A 17,344-nucleotide genomic window follows, 5' to 3' on the forward strand; every position below is an offset into this window, starting at 1 on the left:
TTTTCTCACCGTTTAGAAATTAGTCCATGCTTGTATTCTTTTTTCCAAAGTGCAAGACCTCGCATTTGCTCACATTGAATTCCATCAACCATTTCCTGGACCACTCTCCCAAATAGTCTAGATCCTTCTGCAGCCTCCCCACTTCCTCAGCACTTTCTCTTTTGTAATGAGGATCAATGCAGACCTCACCAGTTTCATCTTCCCTTGCCCCATTTCATCCCAGATCCAACACTCCAAGTCTGCACCGCCCTCTTGAACTGACCTACCTGTCCATCTTCCTTCCCACCTATCTGCTTCATCCTCTGCTCCAACCTATCACTATGACCCCTCACTTGCATCTACCTATCACCTTCCCAGCTACCTTCCCCCCAGCCTCACCTCCAACAACCTCCTATTTATCTCTTAGCCCCCTTGTCCCCCCATTTCGAATTGAAGGGTTTATGACCAAAACATTGACCCTCCTGCCCCTCAGATGCTGCCTGACCTGCTGTGCTGTTCCAGCAGTACACTCCTCACTATCTCCTGATGTGGAGGAGCCAGGGCTGGACTGGGATAGAGAGTGTGGTGCTGGAAAAGCACAGCGGGTCAGGGAGCATCCGAGGGCCTGGAGAATCCACGTTTCAGCCCTTCATCAGGAATGGCCAAGTTAAAAACCACACAACACCAGGTTATAGTCCTACAGGTTTATGAGGAAGTACCAGCTTTTAGAGCGTAGCGGCTTCATCACGTGGTTGGTCTATTTACCTTGTGTCGTCTGATCTTTAATTAACGCATCACCGCAGACCACGTGACCCAACCCAGCAGTTAGGCCCCGCCCCTCACCGGCAGCGCGGTTTGCGCATGTGTGTTCGTCGACGTCTCCCGGAAACAGCACAATCCGCGCGAGAGGCTTCAACCCCCGGCCTCGAACCCGAATCCCCCGGGACAGGCCCCGGCCCCGAACCCAAACCCCCGGGACAGGCCCGGGCCCCGAACCCGACACCGAGCCTCCACTGTTCCTGAGAGAGGCCCAGGACGCGGGCTCCGGGAGACGGTCAGTCCCGCCGTGGGCCCAGGCCATGGCCCCGCTTTGGTTCCTGTTGCCGATCCCGCTGCTGCTGCCGCTGCTGTGGTTGCTGAGCTCCGGGTTCCGTTATTACTGTAAAATGGGATTTTATTATTCCTGGATCATGGCGCTCGCTGTCCCGGTCATCCCACTCTGTCTGTTTCGGGGCCGCGACGTGGAGAATATGAAGTGAGTGGGGGAAGGGAGGGTATAGGTATGGCTACTGCTCCCCACCCCCCACCACCGTCTCCCCACCATCTCTCCACCCCCCCCACTACCAACATCTCCCCACTCCCTCACCCCCCACCAACATCTCCCCACCCCCTCACCCCCCACCAAAACCTCCCCACCCCCACCATCTCCTCGCCCCCCCCACTACCAACATCTCCCCACTCCCTCACCCCCCACCAACATCTCCGCACCCCCCCCACCAACATCTCCCCACTCCTCCCCCAACCCCACCATCTCCCCACCATCTCCGCACCCCTCCACCCCCCCCACCAGCATCTCCCCACCACCCCCCCCCACCAGCATCTCCCCACCACCCCCCCCCACCAGCATCTCCCCACCACCCCCCCCACCAGCATCTCCCCACCATCCCCCCCCCACCAGCATCTCCCCACCACCCCCCCCCCACCAGCATCCCCCCACCACCCCCCCCCCACCAGCATCCCCCCACCACCCCCCCCCACCAGCATCCCCCCACCACCCCCCCCACCAGCATCTCCCCACCACCCCCCCCACCAGCATCTCCCCACCACCCCCCCCCACCAGCATCTCCCCACCACCCCCCCCACCAGCATCTCCCCACCACCCCCCCCCACCAGCATCTCCCCACCACCCCCCCCCACCAGCATCTCCCCACCACCCCCCCCACCAGCATCTCCCCACCACCCCCCCCCACCAGCATCTCCCCACCACCCCCCCCACCAGCATCTCCCCACCACCCCCCCCCCACCAGCATCTCCCCACCACCCCTCCCCACCAGCATCTCCCCACCACCCCCCCCTACCAGCATCTCCCCACCACCCCCCCCCACCAGCATCTCCCCACCACCCCCCCCCACCAGCATCTCCCCACCACCCCCCCCCACCACCCCCCCCCACCACCCCCTCCCCACCACCCCCTCCCCACCACCCCCTCCCCACCACCCCCTCCCCACCACCCCCTCCCCACCACCCCCTCCCCACCACCCCCTCCCCACCACCCCCTCCCCACCACCCCCTCCCCACCACCCCCTCCCCACCACCCCCTCCCCACCACCCCCTCCCCACCACCCCCTCCCCACCACCCCCTCCCCACCACCCCCTCCCCACCACCCCCTCCCCACCACCCCCTCCCCACCACCATCTCCCCACCCCCCCCACCACCTTCCCACCCCCCCCACCTTCCCATCTCCCCACCCCGCCATCTCCTGCCCTCTTCCCCCCCCCCCCCCCAATCTGCTCTCCACACCCCACCCCCCCCAAAAAATCTATCCATCTATCCCCACCTCCCCAACTCCTGCCCTTTGCACCGAGAAGGTCTCTTTCCCTCCCTTGCCCCCCCCCATCCCCACCCCCACCTTGTGGGAACTGGGATGGGCAGTTAATGCTGGTTAATGTTTAGTAACATGTTGTGTAAATTATACCTGTTGTGAGTCTTGCACAATCCCATTGATATTTCATTTTGTTTTACTGTGCTGGCATATTTGGCCAGTGCTGGAAATCCAGCTGTTTGTGTTAAAGGTGGTGGGTATGTTTGCTGACATCAGAACATATATGCCAGGGCATGTATTGTACCCATCCAAACAGTTTTGTGGAGATGCACATCAGAGGGGGTGATCCAAAAGTGGCAGCATGGAAGAAGGGAGATTGGGCCAAAGGGCCTCCTGCTTGCTGGGCCCTCCTTGTTGTCCCCACCTGCTGCTGCCCTGAATCAAGCTTACATGCGCTTCCTTGTGCATGTAAATCCTGCCACTGAGTGATCTGATTTAAAATTAGATTCCTACAGTATGGACACAGGCTCTTCAGCCCCACAAGTCAGCGCTAACCCTCCGAAGAGTAACCATCCAGACCCATTTCCCTCTGACTATTGCACCTAACACTATGGGCAATTTAGAATGACCAATTCACCTGACTTGCACATCTTTGGACTGTGGGAGGAAGCCCATACAGACATGGGGAGAACGTGCAAACTGTGCACAGACAGTCACCCAAGGCAGGAATCAAACCCAGTGAGGCAACAGTGCTAACCACTGAGCCACCGTGCAGCCCCAAAGTCCGGCTCTTCCAGAATTTTCTCTGCACTGAATGCAGCAAGGATTTTAAATTGATTTTGTTGCTTTGAAAAACGAAGATCAGAAACAGCATGAAGATCTATGAAATGCAAGACAAAGCTGCCTTGACCTGCCTTAGTGAATGGTGGGGTTGGACTGAAGACCTATGGGTGCAGGTGCATTGTTCCTTGAAAGTAGAGTCACAGGTAGACAGGGTGGTGAGGAAGGTGTTGCTTGCCTTCCTTGGTCAGACTTTTGAGTATAAGAGTTGGGATATCATGTTGTGGCTGTTCAGGACATTGGTGAGGCAATTATTACAATTTTAGTTACCATTCTGGCGGAAAGATGTTGCTAAACTTGTGATGGTTCAGAAAAGATTTGCAAGGATGTTGCCAGGACAGGAGGTTTAAGCTAAAGGGAGGGGCTGAAAAGGCTGGGGTTTTCCCCCTGGGATGTGGGAGACTGAGGGGTGGCCTTAGAGGTTTACAAAATCATAAGGGGTATGGATAGGGTACATAGTCAAGTCCTTTTCCTGGTTTGGGGGAAGTCCAGATCAAGAGGGCATTGGGTTTAAGGTAAGAGGGAAAGAATTTAAAAAAGGGTCTATGGAGCAACTTTCTCATGCAGGGGGTGGTGCGAGTATTGATTGAGCTGCCAAAGGAAGTAGTGGAAGCAGATACAATTACAACATTTAAAAGGCATCTGGATGGGTATAGGAAGGGTTTAAAGGAATATGGGATAAATACTGGCAAACAGAGATTAGTATGGAGCATGCTAGGACATTGAGATCAAGAAAGAAGCAGTGTTAGATCTCTTGAAGAACATTGATGGATAAGTCCCCAGGGCTTCATGGTATCTACCCCAGATTATTAAGAAAAGAGAACGCTGGGGGTCTTGACCAAGATCTTTGTATCCTTGCTAGCCTCTGGAGAGGTCCTGGAAGTCTGACGAGTAGCTAATATTGTTGTTCTGTTCAAGAAGGGAAATAAGGATAATTCAGGAAATTATAGACCTGTGAGTCTCACGTCAGTCGTAAGGAAGCTATTGGAGAGAATTATTAGTGATAGGATTTATACGCATTTGGAAAGGTTTGGCCTAATTAGGAACAGTCAGCATGGCTTTATGTGGGGGATGTTATGTCTTACTAGTTTGATTAAATCTTTTGAGCTGGTGACAAAGGTGATCAATAAGAGTAGAGCAGTGGATGTTGTTTGCATGGATTTTAGTAAGGCTTTCAACAGTGTTCCTCATGGTAAGCTCACCGAGAAGATTAAGATGCATAGGATCCATGGTGACCTAGCTGTTTGGATTCAGAATTGGCTTGCCCATGGAAGGCAGAGAGTAGTGGTAGAAGGATGGTATTTTTTGACAGGAGGTCCATGACTAGTGGTGTTCTGCAGGGATCTGGACTGGGACCTCTGCTGTTTAAGATATACTTAAATGACCTGGATGAAAACATAGATGGGTTATGTAGTAAGTTTGCAGCTGATAAAAAGATCAGTGGAGTTGTGGATAGAGTAAAAGGTTGTCAAAGGATACAATGGAATATAGATCAGTTGCAGATGTGAGCAGAGAAATGGCAGATGGAGTTTAATCCAGGCAAGTATGAGATGCTGCACTTTGGGAGATTGTGTTAAGGAAAAGTATCTAGTTAATGGCAGGGCCCTGCACAGCATCGATGTGCGGTGCGGAGGAATTTTGGTGTCCCATGCCACACAGGCAGACAGGGTGGTAAAGAGGGCAAATTGCATACTTGCCTTTATTGTTTTGGGCATTGAATACAAGAGTCAGGATGTCATGTTGCAGCTTTGTATGACACTTAAGGGTTGTTTTCTCTAGAGTAGCAACAGCTGAGGGGAGACTTGATAGAAGTTAAGAAGAGTCCATAGGACTGACTAGATTGATGTTCGAACAAGTCAGTATAGATTTGTGCTGTACTCTTCGATGATACTGTCAGTGTCACTTTTTGTTCTTGTCTGCACTAAACCCACCTCTGCAACACTGGATGACTTCTGCCCCCTGCTGTTGGTTGTTTGATCTGTTACTGTGCTTTTGCATTTTGTATTGTGCTTGTACATCATTCTTCTGCTCTACTTTTAACATTTCTTCAAACTTTTTTGTGTTTAGTTGACTTTTTCCATCCAATTAGTCTCATTGTTCTGCTGCAAAGTAAAGTGTTTTAAGAAGTTTTCCTGCATATGTGCAACTACTGTAGAGAAATAAATGCTGCCAGCACATTACTTTGTCTTGGGTTTAGAGATAAAAACCAAAAAAAAAGTGATTGTTAAACGGCATACACTCTGTTTGAAGCTAATTCACATCTGTTTCCCATCCGTAAAGGCTCTTAAAAGTGCTGTATGTCTTGAATTTGTTAGCAATACTAGCAGCTTTTGGACAGTTATGCTGGTCAGTTAAGTCATGGTCCTCACTTCAAGAACATAGATCATAAGGAGTAGGCCATACAACCCCACAAGCTTTAAATGCCATTCCAGATCAGGGCCTCACACCACTTTACCTATTCCCATGAGCCTTGATTCCTCAATCGTTAAAGAATACAATGAACGTAATTCAAGAATGTTAATTATCGGTCAAAGTACTAGTGTTTTAATTTAATTATCCTGAAATATTGCTGGTCACTTTTTGTTCATTCATAGGGTGAAGATGCCACTAACTAGGCCAGCATTTCTTGCTCTTTGGAAGGGTGAGCTGCTGCCTTGACCTGTTTTAATGCATGATTGAGTGGCGTGAAAGCATTCATTAGGATCTCTTCTGCGACAGAAAAGACCTATTCAAAAAAGATGGGTTTCACCTGCTTGGAAGGGGACCAAATCCTCATGGGGAGATTTGCTAGTTCTATTTTGGCAGCCTGTAAACGTTTTTAGAGGGTGGGGGCTTCCCAAGTAACAGTGAAAATAGAAAGATGAGGATCGTTCTGAATCAGAAAAGAGAATGTTAATTAGAAAAGACGAGCATGTTGGTGAACTAAGTAATTCTGTAGAATTAAACTGCATTTATTTCAATGCAAGAGGCCTTACAGGTAAGGTTGATGAATTCAGAGCATGCTTAGGAGCATGGGACTGTGATGTCATGGCTATTACAAGAACTTCGCTGAGGGGTGGACAGGCCTAGTACTCAATGTTCCAAGTTTTAGATACTATGGGAAAGATGGAAAGAGAGGAGTGGGATGGCATTTTTGATTAAGGAAAATATTACTACTGTAATTAGAGAAGATACTTCCGATAGATCATTTAGTGAAAATATATGGGTTGAAATTAGAAATAAGAAAGGGTGATGATCATCTTGGTGGAATTGTACTGTAGGCACCCCAATAGTCAGAGGGAAATTGAGAAGCAAGTACAGTCTATTCTATTACAACGCAAAAGTTATGTTCTTGTGCAATCCCGAGTTATAAGGAAATCCCACAATAGCCTTGCCATTTAAACTAATGGGGTCGGAATCACGTTATAGCCAATACGGGTAAGGAAAGTTTGAATTCTACAAATAACTATAAATTCTTCAGTCATGTTAAAACCAATTTGCATTAAAGAAATACGTGTCGTAGTAGAACCGACTGTATGTAGAGAGATCTCGGATATGTGTAAGAATAAAAAGGCTGTAACAGGGGATTTTAATTTTCCAAACATTTGACTGGGACTGCCATAGTTTTAAAGGCCTGGATGGTGAAGAATTTGTTAAATGTGTTCAAGAAGATTTTCTTTCAATATGTAAATCTTCCTACAAGAGAAGCAAAACTTGACCTTCTCTTCGGGTAATAAGGCAGGGCAAATGACTGAAGTTTTAGAAGTAGAACACTTTGGAACAAGTGATCCTAATAGTATTAACTTTAAAATAGTGATGTAAAAGGGTAAGTCTATAAAAATGGAAGTTCTTGGGGGTTAGGCAAATTTTAATGGCATGAAATAAGAACTTTCAAAAGTTGATTGCAGTTAAAGAGCTGATTGATCAGTGCAAGACTCCTATTATGTTCCTGTTAGAGTGAAGGGTCAGGCTTTAAGTGTAAGTGGATGAATAAAGATATTGAGGTTCTAGTCAAGAGTAAAAAAAATCATATATTAGATGTAGCCAACTGGCATCAACTGAATCTCAGAATATAAAGTGTAGGGGCATTCTTAAGAAGGAAATCAGGAGGGCAAAGAGACAACTTGAGAGAGCCTTGACAGATAAGGTTAATGATCCAAAAGATCTTACAAATACATTCAGAGCGAGACAGCAACCAGACAGACAGTATGACTCCTTAATGATCAACAAGGTCATGTTTGTGTTGAATCTCCGGAGATGGGAGGGATATTTAATGAACATTTTGTGTTGGTTTTTACTGTGGAGAATATAGTAGAAATTGGATAATTTGGGAAATAAATATTGATGGTTTTTCTTTTCTGTAATGTGAACTACTTTTAAGTGCTGGAGGCCTTAAGAAGACATAAAGGTAGATAAATCTCCAGGACCTGATCAAGTGTATCCCAGGATATTGTGGGATATTAGGAAGAAATTTACAGGACCCTGAGCAAAGATATTTGTATAATCTAAAACCAGCTGGTGAGGACTCGTGTTATGCACCAGACCAAACTGCCTCCAAATATTTTAAGAAGGTAGCCTAGACCCTAACTTTTTTTAATTTTAAAGGTAGATGTGAAGTGCCATGTTCCAGATGTGATGCGACTGGTCAAACTATTCTATATGAAGCAAAATGCATATTACTTAAACACTGCAGTTAAAATGCAAGCAAAAGAAAGAAGTTAGAAGAACTTAATGATTAGAAAACTTAACCAAATAATAGATACTGTACCTATTACTAATTAAGTTGGCAGATAGGATCAAGGAAAACCCTAAAGTTTTCTATATCAGGAATAAAAGAATTGTTAGAGTAAGATTAGGGCCAGTCAAGAGGGAAGTTGTGCGTGGAGTCCAAGAAGATTGGGGAAGCAATAAATGAAAGTTCTTCAGCAGTATTCACATTGGGAAAAAGATAATGTTGTTGAGAATACTGTGATATAGGCTACTAGACTAGACTGGATTGCGGTTCACAAGGGTGAGGTGTTGGCAATTCTGGGAAGTGTGAAAATAGGTAAGTCCTCTGGGCCGGATAGGATTTGTCCTAGAATTCTCTGCAGTGCAGAGAGAGAGATTTCAGAGCCTTTGGCTTTGATCTTTGTCGTCATTGTCTACAGGAATAGTGCCAGAAGACTGGAGGAAAAACAAATATTGTCCCCTTGGTCAAGAAGGGGAGTAGAGACAACCCTTGTAATTATAGACCAGTGAGCTTTCCTTCAGTTGTGGGTAAAGTGTTGGGAAAAGTTAGAAGAGATAGAATTGATGATGATCTAGAGAGGAGTACGAAGTTAAAAAATCTCACAACACCAGGTTATAGTCCAACAGGTTTAATTGGAAGCACACTAGCTTTCAGAGGGTTGCTCCTTTATCAGGTGATGAAGGAGCGACGCTCCAAAAGCTAGTGTGCTTCCAATTAAACCTGTTGGACTATAATCTGGTGTTGTGATTTTTAACTTTCTACACCCCATTCCAACACCAGCATCTCCAAATCATGACTACTAGAGAAGAGTAAATTGATCAGGGATAGTCAACATGGTTTTGCGAAGGGTGAGTTGTGCCTCAGAAACTTTGAGTTCTTTAAGAACTTGCAAACAGGTGGATAAGGATAAAATGGTTGATGTGTATATAGATTTCAGTAAGGCGTTTGATAAGATTCCCCATAGTAGGCTGTTGTACAAAATATGGAGGCATGGGATTGGGGGTGATTCAGTGGTTTGGATCAGAAAATTGGCTAGCTGAAAGAAGACGGAGGGTGGTGGTTGGTGAGAAATGTTCACCCTGGAGTTCAGTTACTATTGGTGTACCACAAGGATCTGTTTTGGGGCCACTGTTGTTTGTCATTGTTATAAATGACCTGGATGAGGGCGTAGAAGGAGGGGTTAGTAAATTTACAGATGATGCTAAGGTCGGTGGTGTGGTGGATAGTGCAGAAGGATGTTACAGGTTACAGAGGGAAGTAGAGAAGCTGGAGAGCTGGGTTGAGAGGTGGCAAATGGAGTTTAATGCGGGAAAAGTGTGAGGTGATTCACTTTGAAAGGAGTAACAGGAATAGAGTACTAGGCGACTGGTAAGATTCTTGGTAGTATAGATGAGTAGAGAGATCTTGATGTCCATGTACATAGATCGGTGATACGGTTGTTAAGACATACAGTGTGTTAGCTTTTGTTGGTAGAGGGATTGAGTTTCGGAGCTATGAGGTCATGTAGCTGTAGACAACTCGAGTGCGGCAGTACTTGGAGTTTTGCATATAGTTCTGGTCGCCGCATTATAGGAAGGATGTGATAGCATTGGAAAGGGTTCAGAGGAAGTTTACTAGAATGCTGCCTGGTACGAAGGGAAGGTCTTGTGACGAAAAACTGAGGGATGTGAGGCTGTTTTCATGAGAGAGAAGAAAGTTGAGAGGTGACTTAATTGAGACATACAAGATGATCAGGGGGTTAGATAGGGTGGACAGTGAGAGCCTTTTCCCTCAGATGGTGATGGCGACATAGCTTTCAGTTGAGGGGTGGTAGATCCAGAGCAGATGTCAGAGGCAGTTTCTTTACTCAGTAGTAGGGGCGTGGAATGCCTTGCCTGCAACAGTAGTAGATTTGCCAACTTTAAGGGCATTTAAATGGTTATTGGATAAACACATGGATGAAAATGGAATAGTGTAGGGTAGATAGGCTTCAGATTGGTTTCACAGAGCGGATAATGGAGGGTAATATGGAGGGCCGAAGGGCCTGTACTGCGCTGTACCATTCTATGTTAACTGTCCCTATATAGTAACATCCCATAAACGCATTCCTTGGCTAAAAGGCAAATTCAGACACAGATTCTTACATGCAGTTTTCCAATCCAGGAAGAAAGAATGTCAAGAGAACATTCAGTGTAACAGCCAAGAGGTATTCACTGAAGCTTCCAACTCTTTTGAGACCCCCAAACAGCAGCTGAGCTACTGAAAAAAACCAAAGTCCAGTAATCTGGATTTGAGAGAGCTGGCCACACTGTTTCCATTGTTCCAACTTTACAAAAGAAAATAAAGGCCTTACAAGTTATTTAATTAGATGAGATTATTTACAGTGTGGACACAGGCCCTTTGGCCCAACAAGTCCACACTGACCCGCCGATGCGCAATCCACCCAGACCCATTCCCCTACATTTACCCCTGCCCCTAACACTACGGACAATTTAGCATGGCCAATTCACCTATAACCTGCACTTTTTTGGACTTAAATCATTTTCAAGTACCTAGTTTGGCAGCTATTCCTTAAACCTCTCTTTAAAAGGTTATTTTGTCCTGGATTTTTTTTAAAGTGACAGTATCATCACACTGATGGGTGTCTAATGTTGTGCTTTTGTTTAAGAAAGGCTGTAATGGAGAAGTCTGGAAAGTCTAAAAGTTAAAGGAGAGGACCTCAAAAGTAGTGATCTTGGGATTACTACCAGTGCCACATGCTAGCCAGCGTAGAAATGAAAAACGTAGGCAGGATGAACACGTGGCTTGAGAGATCGTGTAGGAGGGAGAGATTCAGATTTGTTGGACCTTGGGACTGGTTCTGGGAAAAGTGGGACTATTACAAAAGGGACAGTCTACATCTGAACCAGATCGGAACCAATGTCCTTGGGGGCGATTTTGCTACTGCTGTTGGGGAGGTTTTAAACTAACGTGGCAGGGGACTAGGAACCAGAAGAGAAAACAATTAGGCAGTGAGGTGGAGACTGTAAGAATTATGAAGGTAGCTTTAATAAAGAGAAGAATAGGCAGAGAGCAGACGAACACAAAAGAGCTGGTGGCCTGAAACGCATCTATTTTAATGCAAGGAGTATAGTGTGTAAGGCAGATGAACTTGGGGCTTGGATTGGTGCCTGGGAGTATGACATTGCCATCACGGAGACTTGGTTGAAGGAAAGGAATGATGATTGGCAGCGAAATGTTCATAGGGAGGGAAGTAAAAGAGGGGGTGGAGTTCCATTGCTGGTCAGGGACGATATCGCAGCTTGGGTAGTGAGGCATTATGGATGGAGCTGAGAAATAAGAAGGGTGCAGTCACATTGTTGAGGCTGTATTACAGACCTCCCAACAGTGAGCGTGAGGTCGAAGAACAAATAGGTAAACAAATAGAAGAACAAACAGGCTGGGGCCCATATGCCTGTCTCTTTGTTGGCTACAAAGAACAGTTGATCTTTGTAATTACACCGGCACCACTCCCCACCTCTTCCTCCACTACATTGATGACTGCATTGGCGCCACCTCGTGCTCCCGCGAGGAGGTTGAGCAATTCATAAACTTCACCAACACACTCCACTCTGACCTTAAATTTACCTGGACCATCTCTGACACCTCCCTCCCCTTCCTGGACCTCTCCATCTCCATTAATAACGACCAACTTGACACTGACATTTTTTACAAACCCACCGACTCCCACAACTACCTGGATTACACCTCTTCCCACCCTATCTCTTGCAAAAATGCCATCACGTATTCCCAATTCCTCCGCCTCCGCCGTATCTGCTCCCAGGAGGATCAGTTCCACCACAGAACACACCAGATGGCCTCCTCCTTTAGAGACCGCAATTTCCCTTCCCACGTGGTTAAAGATGCCCTCCAACGCATCTCATCCACATCCCGCACCTCCGCCCTCAGACCCCACCCCTCCAACCGTAACAAGGACAGAACGCCCCTGGTGCTCACCTTCCACCCTACCAACCTTTGCATCAACCAAATCATCCGCCGACATTTCCACCACTTTGAAAAAGACCCCACCACCAGGGATATATTTCCCTTTCCACCCCTTTCCGTCTTCCGCAAAGACCGTTCCCTCCGTGACTACCTGGTCAGGTCCACGCCCCCCCCTACAACCCACCCTCCCATCCTGGAACCTTCCCCTGGCACCACAGGAATGTAAAACCTGTGCCCACACCTCCTCCCTCACCTCTATCCAAGGCCCTAAAGGAGCCTTCCACATCCATCAAAGTTTTACCTGCACATCCACTAATATCATTTATTGTATCCGTTGCTCCTGATGCGGTCTCCTCTACATTGGGGAGACTGGGCGCCTCCTAGCAGAGCGCTTTAGGGAACATCTCCAGGACAGCAGCACCAATCAACCACACCACCAGATGGCCCAACATTTCAACTCCCCCTCCCACTCTGCTGAGGACATGGGCCTCCTTCACCGCCACTCCCTCACCACCAGACACCTGGAGGAAGAACGCTTCACCTTCAGTCTCTGAACCCTTCAACCCCAGGACTTCAATGTGGACTTCAACAGTTTCCTCATTTCCCCTTCCCCCACCTCACCCTCGTTCCAAACTTCCAGCTCGGCACTGTCCCCATGACTTGTCCGGACTTGTCCTACCTGCCTATCTCCTTTTCCACCTATCCACTCCACTCTCTCCTCCCTGACCTATCACCTTCATCCCCTCCCCCGCTCACTTATTGTACTCTATGCTACTTTCTCCCCATCCCCACCCTCCTCTAGCTTATCTCTCCACACTTCAGGCTTTCTGCCTTTATTCCTGATGAAGGGCTTTTGCCCGAAACGTTGATTTTGCTGCTCCTTGTATGCTGCCTGAACTGCTGTGCTCTTCCAGCACCACTAATCCAGAATCTGGTATCCAGCATCTGCAGTCATTGTTTTTACCTCTATAATAGTAGTGTTGTCCCAGTCGAACTCATATTGCTCGTCATCTGCGTGTGTGGCTACTAAGGATAGTTGGTCGTGTTGTTTCGTGGCTGGTTGGTGTTCATGGATGCGCATCGTTAGCTGTCTTCCTGTTTGTCCTATATAGTGTTTTGTGCAGTCCTTGCATGGGATTTTGTACACTACAAAAGTCCTTTTTGCAAGGACTACACAAAACACTATATAGGACAAACAGGAAGAGAGCTAACGATCCGCGTCCATGAACACTAACTAGCCACGAAACAACGCGACCAGCTATCCTTAGTAGCCACACACGCAGATGACAAGCAACATGAATTCGACTGGGGCAACACTACTATTATAGGACAAGCCAAACAGAGAACAGCCAGGGAATTCCTGGAGGCATGGCACTCATCCACAGATTCAATTAATAAGCACATCAACCTGGACCCAATATACCGGCCACTACAGCGGACAGCTGGAACTGACAACCGGAAGCAGCAGATACAAATCACTATAAATGCTGGAGGAAACATCACAGAAGTGCTTCACAGGAGGCTCCCAAGCACTGAGGATGTCACCTAGACAGGGGACGAAACGTCTGCAACACAAATTCCCAGCTCGGCGAACAGAACCACAACATTCAATAGGGATAGTCAGTTTGGCTTTCAGTGAGAGAAATAATGTCTCAAACCTGATTGAGGTTTTTTTAATGAAGTAACCGAAAAGATGAATGAGGGCAGGGTGACCGATGTAGTTTACTTGGACTTTGGTAAAGTTTTTGACAAAGTTGTATCTGGTACACGAATTAGTAAAGTTCGAACACATGGGATGCAGGGTGAGCTTGCCAGTTGCATACAAAGTTGGTTTTATGATGAGACAGAATGGTTGTGGAGGGCTGTTTTTCGAACTGGTGGTCTGTGACCAGTGGTATTCCATGGTAATCAGTACTGTGTCCACTTTTGTTTGTCATTTGTATAATGATTTGAACGAGAGTGTAAGGCATTGTTAATAGGTTTGCAGGTGACACCAAAATTGGTGATATAGTGGACAGTGAAGAAGAATATGTAAGATTACAAAGAGATCTTGATCAATGGGCTGAGGAGTAGCAGATGGAGTTTAATTTGTTTAAATGTGAGGTATTGTAATTTTTTAATACAAAAAAGGATGGGACTTGCACAATTAATGGTAGGGCCTTAGGTAGTGTTGTAGAACAGACACCTAGGGGTCCAGGTATATAATTCTTTGAAGTCTTCATTACAGAGTGATTAAGAACATATTTAGCACATTTGCTTTCATTGCTCAGACATTTGAGTACAGGAGTTAAATATCATGCTGAGGTTGTACAAGATGTTGGTGAGGCCTCTTCTGGAATACTGTACGCAGTTCTGGTCTCCCTGTTAAAGAAAGGACATGCTTAAACTGGAGAGGGTTCAGAAAAGGTTTACCAGATTGTTGCGAGGAATGAAGGATTTGAGATATAAAAATAGGCTGGGACCTTTTTCACTGGAGCGTAGGAGGTTGAGGGATGATCTTTATTGAGATTTATGAAATCATGAGGGGCATAGATAAGATAAATGACAACGGTCTTTTCTATAGGGTGGGGCAGTTCAAATCTACGCATGTTTTTAAGGGGGGGGGGAAAGAGAAGGATTTCAAAAAGGCACGAGGCGCAACTTTTTTTACACGTGGGGAATGAACTGCCAGGGAAAGTGGTGGATGCAAGTACAGTTACAATGTTTAAAAGATATTTCGATATGTTCATAAGTCCTCAGGAAGTGTTTAGAGGGATAAGGACCAAGTGCAAGCAGGTGGGACTAGTTTGGGAACATAGGCGGCATGGACTGATTGGACAAAACGGTCTGTTTCCATATTGAATGACTCTGACGTACCCCTACAAAGCTCTTAAGAGGATTTTCAGATTTTGACCTAGCATCAGTGAATCAACAGTGATATAGTTTCAAGTCATGCACCATCATGACTTGTAGGTAGTGGTGTTCCCATTCATCTGCTTTTGTACTTTGGTGTTTGAGTTAATGAATTTGGACTTAATGGATTTGGTCCCATCCAGGCAAGAGTAGAATATTTCATTACACTTCTGATTTGTGCCATGTAGATGGTTGACACGATTTAGGAAGTTGGGAGATGAGTCACCTGTTGCACAATTCCTGGTCATTGAGCTGCCCTTATAGCAACTGTATTTTTATGGCTTTTTCAGTTCATTTCCTGAGCAATGGCAATCTCCAAAATGTGGATAGTTGGTGACAGTAGTGCCATTGAATGTTAAGGAATGATATGTCCTCCCTCAGTACAGGAATTAAATATCAGAGGAATCGTGCAGTGAGGCAATATGGGTAGAATGCAGGAATAGGAAAGGTAAAATCGCAAAGCTGGTAGTATATAACAGGCCTCCCAACAGCCAGCAGGAGGTAGAAGAGAGAATATGTAGATAGATTTTTGAAAGGTATAAAAACAGCAGGGTTGTTGTGGGTGATTTTAACTTCCCCTATACTGGGACTCACTTCATGCTAGGGCTTGGATGGGGCAGAATTTGTAAGGACCATTCAGGAGGATATTTTGACATAGTATTTAACCAATCCAACCAGGGAAGAGGTTATGCTAGACATGGATTTGGGAAATGAGCCTGGCCAGGTGAATGAAGTTTGTGGGCGAGCATTTTAGGAGTAGTATCTGACTTTTAGGATCAATCTTTCTGGAGAGAAAGTGGAACAATGGGGTTGAGAAACTTATCTGCAATGATTGAATGGCAGACTCAATGGGCTGAATGGCCTAATATCTGCTCCTATGTCTTAAGATGCTCATGGATAGGGCTAACAGCAGTGCTCAGATCATAGAATCCCTACAGTGTGGAAACAGGCCCTTCGGCCCAACAAATCCACATTGACTGAAGAATAGCCACCCAGCCCCATTCCCCAACCCTATTACTTTACATTTATCCCTGACCCCACCACCAGGGATATATTTCCCCCTCCTCCCCTATCAGCGTTCCGAAAAGACCACTCCCTCCGTGACTCCCTCGTCAGGTCCACACCCCCCACCAACCCAACCTCCACTCCCGGCACCTTCCCCTGCAACAACAAGAAATGCAAAACTTGCACCCACACCTCCCACCAGCTCTGCACCCCCCCCGCTTACTTCCCTCCAAGGCTCCAAGGGATACTTCCATATCCGCCACAAATTCACCTGCACCTCCACACACATCATCTTTGCATCCGCTGCACCCGATGTGGCCTCCCCTATATTGGGGAGACAGGCCGCCTACTTGCAGAACGTTTCAGAGAACACCTCTGGGACACCCGCACCAACCACCCCGTGGCTCAACACTTCAACTCCCCCTCCCAATCCACCAAGGACATGCAGGTCCTTGGACCCCTCCATCGCCAGACCATAGCAACATGACGGTTGGAGGAAGAGCGCCTCATCTTCCGCCTAGGAGCCCTCCAACCACAAGGGATGAACTCAGATTTCTCCAGTTTTCTCATTTCCCCTCCCCCCACCTTGTCTCAGTCAAATCCCTCGAACTCAGCACTGCCTTCCTAACCTGCAATCTTCTTCCTGACCCCTTTGCCCCCACCCCACTCCGGCCTATCGCCCTCACCTTGACCACCTTCCACCTATCGCATTTCCAATGCCCCTCCCCCAAGTCCCTCCTCCCTACCTTTTATGTTAGCCTGCTGGACACACTTTCCTTATTCCTGAAGAAGGGCTTATGCCCGAATTGTCAATTCTCCTGTTCCTTGGATGCTGCCTGACCTGCTGTGCTTTTCCAGCAACACATTTTCAGCTCTGATCCCCAGCATCTGCAGTCCTCACTTTCTCCTCCCTGACTACTGCCCTAACTACACATCCCTGAACGCTATGGGCAATTCATCTAACCTGCACATTTTTGGACTGTGGGAGGAAATCTGCGCAGACACTGGGAGAATGTGCAAACTCCTCAGTCTCCCCCAGGCTTGAATTGAACCTGGGTCCCTGGGGCTGTGAGGCAGCAGTACTAACCACTGAGCCACCCCATTGAAGGTGGGGGAAGGCAAACTACAACAATGTTTGGCAAGAACTGGAGAATGGGAGAAAATGAGGACTGCAGATACTGGTGATCAGAGTCAAAATGTGATGCTGGAAAAGCACAGCAGGTCAGGCAGCATTCAAGGAGCAGGAAAGTCGACGTTTCGGGCCTAAGCCCTTCAGAAATGTCCTGATTCCTGATGAAAGGCTTATGCCTGAAATGTTGATTCTCCTACTCGGATACTGTCTGACCTACTGTGCTTTTCCAGCGCCACACTTTGAACTGGAGAATGTTGGTTGAGGGTAAATCCACACTGG

The 17,344-nt window shown here is 47.0% G+C and overlaps 1 protein-coding gene across 1 annotated transcript in view; it reads left to right on the forward strand.

The window, feature by feature from the left end:
- The first annotated feature begins 849 nt into the window (after nucleotides 1-849).
- Nucleotides 850-17,344, forward strand: part of agpat2 (1-acylglycerol-3-phosphate O-acyltransferase 2 (lysophosphatidic acid acyltransferase, beta)) — a 76,959-nt gene continuing 60,464 nt past the window's right edge. The window contains exon 1 of the mRNA XM_072566152.1: nucleotides 850-1,234. Coding sequence (XP_072422253.1) covers nucleotides 1,059-1,234 — 176 coding nt within the window. The 5' untranslated portion in view covers nucleotides 850-1,058. The remainder of the gene's footprint in view (nucleotides 1,235-17,344) is intronic.

This window comes from Chiloscyllium punctatum, chromosome 49, assembly GCF_047496795.1.
Source record: "Chiloscyllium punctatum isolate Juve2018m chromosome 49, sChiPun1.3, whole genome shotgun sequence".
NCBI lineage: Eukaryota > Metazoa > Chordata > Chondrichthyes > Orectolobiformes > Hemiscylliidae > Chiloscyllium > Chiloscyllium punctatum.